Here is an 11,510-nt window from a genome sequence, read left to right on the forward strand (position 1 = left end):
TAATTTTGTACTTTTAGTAGAGACAGGGTTTCTCCGTGTTGGTCAGGCTGGTCTTGAACTCCTGACCTCAGGTGATCCACCCACCTTGGCCTCCCAAGTAGTGGGAGGTATTACACTGGGATTACAGGCATGAGCTACCACATGTGGCCTGTCATGTCTTTTCTTATTTATTTATTTATTTTTGAGACAGAGGCTCACTCTGTCACCCAGGCTAGAGTGCAGTGGCACTATCATGGCTGACTGCATCCTTGAACTTCTGGTCACAAGAGATCCTCCCACCTCAGCCTCCCAAGTAGCTGGGACTACAGGTCCTAACCACCATGCTGGGCTAATTTATTTTTATTTTTTATAGAGATGAGGTCCCATTATATTGCCTAGTCTGGTCTGGAACTACTAGGCTCAGGTGATCGCCTCAGAATCCCAAAGTGCTGGGATTACAGGTGTGAACAACCATGCCAGCCTCATGTCTTGTCTTGTCTACTTTTTTTAAATCTTGAGACAGAGTCTTGCTCTGTTGCCCAGGCTGGAGTGCAGTGGCACGATCTCAGCTTAGTGCAACTTCTGCCTCCTGGGTTCAAGCAATTCTCCTGCCTCAACCTCCCGAATAGTTGGGATTACAGGCTCCACCACCACACCCAGCTAATGAATTTTTAGTAGAGACAGGGTTTCATCATGTTAGCCAGGCTGGTCGTGACTTCTTACCTCATGATCTGCCCGCCTTGGCCTCCCAAAGTGCTAGGATTACAGGTGTGAGCCACCATGCCCGGCCCTCATGTCTTTTCTTGTAAGGGTGCTAATCCCACTCATGAGGACTCTTCCCTTATGACCTAATCACTTCCCAAAGGCCCTGCATCCAGATACCATCACATGGTGGGGTGGTCGGGCCTCAATATAAATTTTGGAGGATACAAGCATTCAGTCAATAGCACATCCCAAAAACATATTCATAAATTGGAAAACTGAACATTGTGTTCTCTTACTGCCATAGGTGAACTCAAAGTGGAGATGATGGAAGGAGGGACTCAGACCACACCCCTGAATGACAATGTCACTATATTCTGCAATTTCTTTGATTCTGAACCCCACAACATCACGAGTGTAGGTATCACCTGGTTTCGGAAGAGTCCAACATTTGACAAAGAATTCAAGGTATTTGAATTTTTTGGAGATCACCTAAAGGCATTTCGACCTGGAGCCAGTGTGTCTCCATGGAGGCTGAAGAGTGGGGATGCTTCACTGCAGCTGCCTGGAGTCCAGCTGGAGGAAGCAGGAGAGTACCGATGTGAGGTGGTATCCACCCCTAAGAAGGCACACGGAAGGATCTGGCTTGGCGTTGTGGGTGAGTGCCTCGGGGCAGTGCCCTACAGTTCCCATGGTTGGGGTTAACAGTAATAAAACCAAAACACCTCTTCGAGCTCCACTTTGCTGTATTACAAAATGATCTGATAATACATGGATGAGCTTGATGGCTGTGTTAGTTTGCTAAGCTGCCGTAACAAAATAGGACTGGGTAGCTTTAAATAACAGGTGTTTATTTTCTCATACTTCTGGATTGGTTTCTTCTGAGGCCTCTCTCCTCTGGCCATCTTCTCTCTGTGTCTTCACATGGTCTTTCCTCTGTGCCTATGTCTGTGTCCTAATTTCCTCTTCTTATAAGGATGCCAATCATTTTAGATAAGAGCCCACACTAATAACTCCATTTTAACTTAATTACCTCTTTAAAGAACCTATCTCTAAATACAGTCACATTCACAGATACTGGGAATTCTGGGAGGACATAAGAATTTTAGGAGGACATAATTCAGCCCATCATGGGCCCTCCATAATTGTACATTGACTTTGATTGTTTTGTTCATAGTAATTTTGAGAGTGAGAGGCATGTTAATTAGGATTAATTTCCTCTGCAATTGACATAGGAATAACAGCAACAGTGGCTATATATACGGGCAACTGTCAGTTGCCCGTATATATAGCCATTGTTATTCCAGACTTTATGTATCTATAGAAAGGGTCTACATAGGAGACAGGGTCTTGCTCTGTTGCCCAGGCTGGAGTACATGGCACAATCATAGTTCACTGTAACCTCAAACTCCCGGGCTCAGGTGATCCTCCTGCCTCAGCCTCCTGAGTAGCTAGGACTTCGGGTACATGCCACCATGCCTGGCTAATTTTTACATTTTTTGTAGAGATGGGACCTTATTGTGTTGTCCAGGCTGGTCTTCAACTCCTGGCCTCAAAAGATCCTCCTGCCCTGGCCTCCCAATGTGCTGGCATTACAGGGGTAAGCTACCATGCCTGGTCAACAGTGACTTTAAGAGACATTAATAGATTTTTTTTAGGGCAGTTTTAGATTTACTGAAGCATTGCAAAGATAGTAGGAGAGTTCTCATATCACTCTTACTCTGCATACCCTTGCATTCTTATGGTACGTTGATATAATTAATGAACCCATGTTGACATCTTACTATAAAGTCCATAGTTTATTCATATTTCCTTAGTTTTTACCTAATGTCCTTTTCCTGCTCCAGGATCCCATCAGAGTACCACATTACATTTAATTGTTATATGTTCTTAGGCACCTTTTTGCTGTGACAATTCCTTAGACCTTACTTTTGATGCCCTTGACAGTTTGGTGAGGCTACTGGTCAGGTACCTTGCAGGATGTCACTCAATTAGGATTTGTCTGCTCTCTTCCTCATAATTGGACTTGGGGTTTTTGGAGGAACATCGCAGAGGTAAACTGCCATTTTCATCACATCAAATCACATGACTATGACTGTAGATGTTGACTTTGATCACCTAGTTGAAGTAGTATTTGTTTGATTTCTCTACTTAAAAGTTACCCTTCTCCCTATTTTCATACTGTACTCTTTGAAATGAAGTCATTCTGTGCAGCTCACACTTAAGGTGGGGGGGGGGTTACTTATGTTCTTCCTCCTTGGGGGTGAAGTATCTACATAATTTTTTTTTTAGAATTCTTCTGCATGGGAAATTTATCTCTTTTCTCCCATTTATGAATTTATTCAATCATTGATATCAATAAGGACTCAAGGGTATTTATTTTATATTTTGTGTCATAATGCAATGCTTCTTTATTTTTTTCTCAAATTGTTTAAGCTTTGGCCACTGGGAACTCATTCACTTGACTCTTGTGTCCCATTGATATAACCCAATCATTGTAGAATTTTGTTTTATTTTACTTTTTTAATTTTTGGCAAATCCATGTCAAGGATTTTGTTTTATGTTAAGCACTTTTTACTTTTTGGCACTATAAAATATTACAGATTCATCTCGTATTATTTCCTTTCTTGTATATTTCCTAGAACCAACCAATATTCCAAGAATCCTTGGTTCCTTTTATTGGAAAATGATATTAGAAACCAAGATCTGAACACTAGATGTACTTTTTGCTACTGAGGTATCATTGATTCTAGACCATCTCAGCCGACAGAGCAAAGAAATATATGTATGTGTACTAACCTCTGCATATATGCATATCTATAAATATTTCTATGTGTAACCATCTGTTTCTATATTAAATTAAACATTTGTTCTTACTGACGTCTCCAACTGTAATCCATTACCACATGGATCATTCTAGTCTCCTTCTCTGTATATCTGTAAACTCCCACTCCACCAGTGAGAAACCTGTACCCACCGTCTTCTGTTTATTTAATTGTTTAATTATTAACCTGTACCCCCATAAGAAGCAACTTTGTCTATTAGACTGCAGTGCTTTCTAGCAATTCCTTTTTTGTTGTTTTTTTCTTTTTTTTTGGAGATCTTTTTTGAGATGGAGTCTTGCACTGTTGCCCAGTATGGAGTGCAGTGATAGGACTTTGGCTCACTGCAACCTCTGCCTCCCAGGTTCAAGCGAGTCTCCTGCCTTAACCTCCCAAGTAGCTGGGATTATAGGCACCCGCCACCATGCCCAGCTAATTTTTGTATTTTTAGTAGAGATGGAGTTTCACTATGTTGGCCAGGCTGTTCTTGAAGTCCTGACCTCAGGTGATCTTCCCGCCTCGGTCTCCCAAAGTGCTGGGATTACAGGCATGAGCTGCCACATCCAGCCTGGATTTTTGCCGTTCTAATAAGTATATAGTGGTATTTCATTTGTTGCTTTATTTAGCAGTTCCCTAATGACATAATGTTGGACATATTTTCATATTTTTATTGGTCATTCATATGTCTTCTTTTTTTGTGTGTTTATTGGCTGTTCAGGCTGGAGTGCAGTGGTGCGATTACAGCTCACTACAGCCTCGACTTCCCAGGCTCAGGTGTTCTCCCAGGCTTCAGCCTCCTAGGTATCTAGGGCTACAGATGCACATCACCATGCCTGGCTAATTTTTGTAATTTTTGTAGTGATGGGTTTGCCATGTTGCCCAGGCTGGTCTTGAACTCCTGGGCTCAAATGATCTGCCAGTCTCTGCCTCCCAGAATTCTGGGAATTGTATGTCTTCTTTGATGAGATGTTTGTTCAGCTCTTTGGCCTATTTTTAACTAGGCTCATTTTTTTTTTAAATTGTTGCATTTTAAGAATCCTTTGTACATTCTGGATACAAGTCTTTATTAGATAGATGTTTCACAAATATTTTCTCACAGTCTGTGGCTTGTCTTTTCATTCTCTTAACAACGTCTTTTGTAGAGCAAAAGTTCTTAATTTTAATAAAGTCAAACTTACTGCATTTTTCTTCATGGATCACGCTTTTAACATTGTATCCTAAAGCTCATCCACCAAACCCAAGGCTACCTAGATTTTCCCCTATGTTATTGTCTGGAAGGTTTATAGTTTTACCATTGACATTTAGGTCTATCATGAATTTTGCTTTAATTTTTGTGAAAAGTGTGAGGGTTGTGTCTATATTCTATATGCATTTTTTTTATATGAACATCTAATTGTTCCAGCATCATTTGTTGAAAAGACTGTCCTTTCTTCATTGAATTGCCTTGTTCCTTTGTCAAAAGATCAGTTGAATATTTTTGTATGGATCCGTTTCTGGGCTTTCTATTCAGTTTCTTTTTTTTTTCCTTTTAATACAGGCTAGAGTGCAATGGCACGATCTCGGCTCACTGCAGCCTCTGCCTCTTGGGCTTATGCAATCCTGCCATCTCAGTCTCCTGAGTAGCTTGTACTACAGGCTCATACCACCATTCCCAGTCAATTTTTGTAGAGATGTAGTTTTACCGTGGAGCCCAGGCTGGTCAGGAACTTCTGAGCTCAAATGATCTCACCTGCCTCAGCTTTCCAAAGTGTTGGGATTATAGGCATGAGCCACCACGCCCTGTTCTATTCAGTTTAACTGATCTCTCTCTCTTCTTTCCCCAGTACCACACTGTCTTAATTACTGTATTTTAATAGTAAGTCGGGAAGTCAGGTACTGTTGGTCCTTCATTTTTGTTGCCTTTCTTCAGTATAGTGTTAGCTCTCCGGTTTTTTTTATCTTTCCATATAAACTTGAGAATCTGTCTGTTGATACTTGCAAAATAACTTTCTAGGATTTTGATTGTGATTGCATTGAATCTATGGATCAAGTTGGGAAAAATTGACATCTTTTTGTTTGTTTTTTTGACAGAGTCTCGCTGGGTTGCCCAGGCTGGAGTGTAGTGGTGCTATCTCGGCTCACTGCAACCTCCACCTCCTGGGTTCAGGTGATTCTCCTGTCTCAGCCTTTCAGGTAGCTGGGATTACAGGCATGTGCCACCACACCTGGCTAATTTTTGTATTTTTAGTAGAGACAAGGTTACACCATGTTGGCCAGGCTGGTCTCAAACTCCTGATCTCAAATAAGCCACCAGCTTCACTTTCCAAAGTGCCAGGATTACAGGTGTGAACCACCACACCTGGCCAATGGTATTATAATTTTAAATTCCAGTTGTCCAATTGTTCATTCCTGTCAAGTAACTGATTTTTGCATATTAACTTTGTATACTGCAACTTGCTTTAATCACTTATTCATTCTAGGAGGTTTTTTTTCGGACAAGTCTTGGAATTTTTCTATGTAAATCATGCTGTCTGTGAAAAATACAGTTTTATTTCTTCTATTATTTTGTTTTATTTTATTTTATTGAGATGAGGTCTCACCATGTTGCCCAGGGTGGTCTTGAACTTCTGAGCTCAAGTGATCCTCCCACCTTGGCCTTCCAAAATGTTGGGATTCCATTTTTGTGTGAGCCACTGTACCTGCCTCATGTTTCTTCCATGCTAACCTTATACCTTTTATTTCCTTTTCTTGTCCTGTTATGCTAGCTTGGACTTCCATTACAATGTTGAATAGGAGTGGTAAGAAGGAATATCATGCCTATTCCTGATTTTACTTTTTAGCCATGAAGTATGATGTTAGCTACTTTTTGGTAAATATTCTTTAACAAGTTGAGGAAATTTCCCTTTATTCCTAGACTGCTAAGAGTTTTTCATATGAATAATTGTTGGGTTTTGTCAGATACTTTTTCTGCATTATTGGTATGATCATGTAAGCTTTTCTTTAGCCTGTTGATATGATGACTTACATTAACTGATTTTTGAATGATGAACCAGCCTTGCATATGTGTTATATGCCTCTCTTGATTATGGTGTATAATTTTTTTATACATTGTTGGGTTAGATTTGCTAATATTTTCTTGAGGATTTTATATCTGTTTTAATGAGTGGTATTGGTCTGTAGTTAAATTTTCTTGTAACACGTTATGTGGTTTGGGCAGTAGGGTAATATTGGGCTGGTAAAATAAGGTAGAATGTGTTGCCTCTGTCTACTTCTACTTTCTGGAAGAAATTGTAAAAAACTGGCATTATTTATGTCTTTAATGTTTAGTAGGATTAACCAGTGAAACCATCAAACCCTAGTGCTTTCTTTTTTTGAAAGTGATTTTTTTTCTTTTTCTTTTTTTTGGGAGCGGGTGGGGGGACACATCTTGCTCTGTTGCCCAGGCTGGAGTGCAGTGGTGTGATCTTGGATCGCTGCAACCTCTGCATCCCGAGTTCAAGCGATTCTTCTGCCTCAGCCTCCCAAGTAGCTGGGACTACAGGTGTCTGCCACCATACCTGCTAATTTTTGTATTTTTTGTAGAGATGGGGTTTCACCATATTGGCCAGGCTGGTCTCAAACTCCTGTCTTTGTAATCCATCTGCCTTGGCATCCCAAAGCGCTGGGATTATAGGCGTGAGCCACCACACCCGGCTCTTTTTTAATTTAGATTAGTTATTGACTCAATATCTTTTTCCCTTCCCTTCCCCTCCCCTCCCTCTCCCCTCCCCCTTTCCTCCCTTTCCCTTTTCTTTTCATTTCCTTCCCTTCATCCTGCCCTGTTGCCCAGGCTGGAGTGCAGTGGTGTGATCACAGCTCACTACAGCCTCAACTTACTGGGCTCAAACTCAAGCGATCCTCCTACCTCAGCCTCCCAAGTAGCTGGGACCACAGGCACGTGCCACCATTCATGGCTAATTTTTGTATTAGAGATGGCATTTTGCCATTTTGCCCAGGCTGGTCTTGAACTCCTGAGCTCAAGTGGTCTGCCTGCCTTGGCCTCTGAAAGTTCTGGGATTACAGGAGTGAGCTACCATGCTTGGGCATCTTTGTCTTTCTAAAACTGAAATATGATATGCCTAGATGTGGATTTTTGGATATTTATCCTACCTGGTGTTCTCTAAGCTTCCTGGGTCTGTAGTTTGGTGTCTGTCATTACTTTTGGAAAATTCTCAGCCATTATTTCTTCAAAGTATTTCTTTGGCTCCTTTCTCTTTTCTTCTTCTCATATTCCCACTATATATATATATATATATATATATATATACACACACACACACACACACACACACTACACCTTTTGCAGTATCCCACAGGTCTTAGATATTCTGATTTTTTAAAATATTGTTTCTCCTTCTATTTCAGTTTGGGAAGTTTCTTTTTTTTAATTTTTTTTGTGACGGAGTCTCACTCTATCTTCCAGGCTGGAGTGCAATGGTGGGATCTTCGCTCACTGCAACCTCTGCTTCCCAGATTCAAGCGATTCTTGTGCCTTAGCCTCCTGAGTAGCTGGGACTACAGGCATGCACTACCACGCCTGGCTAATTTTTGTTTTCTTAGTTGAGACAGGGTTTTGCCATGTTGGCCAGGGTGGTCTCCATCTCCTGACCTCAAGTGATCCACTCACCTTGGCCTCCCAAAGTGCTGGGATTACAGGTGTGAGCCACCACACTCTGCCCAGATTGGGAGGTTTCTATTAACATCTTCAAGCTCACTGATGCTTTCCTTGTCATTTTCAAATTTACTGAATTTACTGAATTTACTGAATCCATTGAAGGCATTCTTCATTTCTTTTATGGTATTTTGAGTTCTGGCATTCACTTTTGATTCTTTCTTAGCGTTTCCATCTCTCTGCTTATGTTAACCATCTGTTTGTGCATGTTATCTGCTCTTCCTGTTAGTGCTCTTAACATTTGAATTATAGTTTTAAAAAATTCCCTCTATGATAATTATAAAATCTGTGTCATCCCTCAGTCTAGGTCTGATACTTGCTTTGTTTTCATGTACTTTTTAGCATGTCTTGTAATTTTTCAGTTGAAAGATAGATATTATGTATCAGGTAATAGGAACTGAGCCAAATGGGCTTTTATTATGAGGCTTTCTGTTAATTTGGCTAGGAGCTTGGTTGTGTTTAATGCTTATTGTAGCTATAGGTGCCAGAAATTTCAGTTTCCTCTAGTGGTTTATCTCCTTTCCTGTTGTCTTTGAGTTTTCTTTTGAACTCCTTAAATAGGGTCTGTGCCTTGTAGCTCTCTCACTTATAATCTTCTGTTATTATGCTGGAGCCCTGTTGATGTGATGGTAAAGGGTTGGAGGAGAATCAGTCTATACTTTTATGATTAAATCTTATTCTTTTAGTGGCCTGAGCCTCTGGGCTGTGACCTTCAGAAGTATTTCTTAGCTTTTTATTTTTCTCTCTTCTTAAGTGATACAGAAAGGCTATAGACAGCTGGAGTTGGCTAATTTTCTTTTCCCAGGTCAGATAAGGCTCCGACATCTTCCCTTGAGATGGAAGGAATAATCTGGGTATATTTTTAAATGATTACTTCTTTCCATCCCCCAGAAAGAGGAGAATATTTTTCTTGCATCTTTATGGTGAGAATCTGGTGGGGTTCCTGGAAGTAAACCTCATGACAGTGTAGTAGCATCCCCAAGACTGGGTCCTGAGGATGAAAACCCATGAAAGTATGGTACCATCCCTAAGACCAGGACCTGAGGAGGTTTTTATTCTCAAGCTAGTCCACACTCATCCTTTAACAATTTGTCAGAGCTACTGCTTAAGTACTTCTACCTGTTTATGACTCCAGCAGCATGAGGTAATTTGATCTTAGTTATAATTTTCTTATTCTCCTTCTTTCTCCAGTTTTCTGAGTGGCAGTTTGCCCTGTCACTTCAATTCTCTGAGGGATCTAAGAAAGGTTGTTGATTTTCAATTTGTTCAGCTTTTGTTCTTACTATGAAGATGGGAGTGATGACCTCTCAGGTCTTTATATGTCAGAGGGAAAATTGGAAGTCAATAGTGGCTTTTGAAATAGCAGTTTATTTTCCTTTTCACACTAATGTAGCCAGCCCAGGGCAGATATGGCAGCTCCTCTGTGATCATACAGTCCCCAGGATCCTTTTGTCTTATAACTGTGCCATCTTCAATATGTATCATCCACCTTGTGTTTGAAAATGGCTTCTCCATCTCCGGTCATCACAAAGTATTCCAAACATTCTGTAGGAAATATGAAGGAGAGAGAGAGAAAAGGAGACAGTCCTTTAAGACATCCTTTTAACTTAAGGATACTTCCTAGAAGTTGCTCTTGCCACTTTTGCTTAAATCCAGACCTGCTAGACCCGGAGTTTGCATGGCCAAACCTACCTGTAGAGGAGGTTGGGTGATGCAGCTTTAATCTGGATGTGTCATGTCCAGCTAAAAATGCATAGAATGGAAATTGAAGAGCAATTAGCAATCTCTACCACAACAGTGCTCCAAGGCTTTCCTCAGATTATGAAAGGTCTCTGTGGCACAACGTAGCTTAAGAAAACTGTGCTTTACAAAATTGCTCTGAGAGTTGGGGTCACAGCATGTCAACACCCAGTTGGCACTGGAACCGGCACACCCAGAATATTTAGCCCAAGCAGACTCGCATTCTGTCAACCACATGTCCTGAAGGCTTGCCATGGGTTAGATGTCAGGCTGATAATAAGCTAGACCCTCCCTACGCTTAAGGAGTGCCCAGTCTGGTTTTGTAAATCTCCAGCTCATTGCTGGACATGGCTGCAGCATCACTCATGCCTCAGGGTCCCCATCTTTAAAGAGAGTAGGCATCCTGTGTTTTTTGTCTTGTCTGGCTACAGGAGCAGTGCTGCACAGGTGTGAGGGTATGGTAGAAGCCACTTAGTATAAGGTGTTGGGGGGATAAAAGGGTAGTTTGTTGCTGGGCCCAACTCTTTAAGTTTTTTTCTTTCCCCTGGCAGCTTCCCCAGCCTGCAGATTGTTCCAAGTGGTGGTGAAAGAGAATGAAAGCAAATATATTATGTGTGAGTCAAGTGGGTTCTACCCAGAAGCTATTAATATAACATGGGAGAAGTGGACCCGCGAGGTTCCCCATCACGTAGAGATTTTTGAGGGTGTCATCCCTGGTCCCACCATCAAGAATGCGGATGGTACATTTAATGTCACCAGCAAATTGAAGCTGAACTCCTCTCAGGAAGACCCTGAGACTGTCTACCAGTGTGTGGTACAGCACGTGTCCTTGTATACCCCCTGGAGGAACAACTTTACCCTGACTTCTCGGCAGAGATTTTCTGGTAAGGGTCTTTCTGGACATTTCTTCTCTTCCGTGCCTTGAGGGACTATAACATAAGACTTGTTCCCACACCAGCCCAGGGTCTTAGCTAGGGACTGAAGGGGAAGGAGAGAAAGCTTGGACTGGAAAGACCAAGCTAGGGTCTGGCCTAGCTCAGCCCCAGAATCAGCAGTCCAGCCTAGGTCCCTGCACCAGGGCAGATGATGGTCTAGTAGGTGGAGAGTGGTGACCGCAGTCATCAGGTGGAGCAGGGCTTACTTGTCAGCTCATGGCAGCTTCAGGGTTCTGGATGGTCCTTATGGCTTGAAATAGGAAACCTGCCATCAGCCCTTCTAGTCAGGCTCTAGGTCTACTGTAAACTGTTGCCTGGTAGAGGGTGAATCAGTAGTCTTGTCTTACGGGCTCTGTCCCAAGGTGGGGAAGCTACAGTATAGTGGTTTTGCAAATGCTCAGTGCCTTCCCCAGGCACACTGAATCCTTAGGACAACACAGCTCACAGTAGACCCACTCCTGCTGGTGGGGTGGGGCTTTTTGAGGTCATAGCTCTGGTCTTGGGTAGGGTGGCCTTGCTGGTAAAATGCATCCCCCTGGGGCTGAGAGGGGTAAGGAAGGCAGGGAGTGACTGGAGTTCCTGAGGAATGTGGTCAGGGTATGCCAGATGGAGCCTAGGATGGTCCTGAGGGAGAGAGGAATT

General features: G+C 42.0%; 1 protein-coding gene across 4 annotated transcripts in view; it reads left to right on the top strand.

The window, feature by feature from the left end:
• Positions 1-11,510, top strand: part of NCR3LG1 (natural killer cell cytotoxicity receptor 3 ligand 1) — a 37,526-nt gene that overhangs the window by 16,791 nt on the left and 9,225 nt on the right. For all 4 annotated transcript variants that reach the window (XM_017525808.2, XM_017525810.2, XM_017525809.2 and 1 more), the window contains 2 exons: positions 989-1,339; positions 10,485-10,817. In XM_017525808.2, the coding sequence (XP_017381297.1) occupies positions 1,006-1,339; positions 10,485-10,817 (667 nt within the window). In that variant the 5' untranslated portion in view covers positions 989-1,005. The remainder of the gene's footprint in view (positions 1-988; positions 1,340-10,484; positions 10,818-11,510) is intronic.

This window comes from Cebus imitator, unplaced genomic scaffold, assembly GCF_001604975.1.
Source record: "Cebus imitator isolate Cc_AM_T3 unplaced genomic scaffold, Cebus_imitator-1.0 Scaffold39, whole genome shotgun sequence".
Lineage (NCBI taxonomy): Eukaryota > Metazoa > Chordata > Mammalia > Primates > Cebidae > Cebus > Cebus imitator.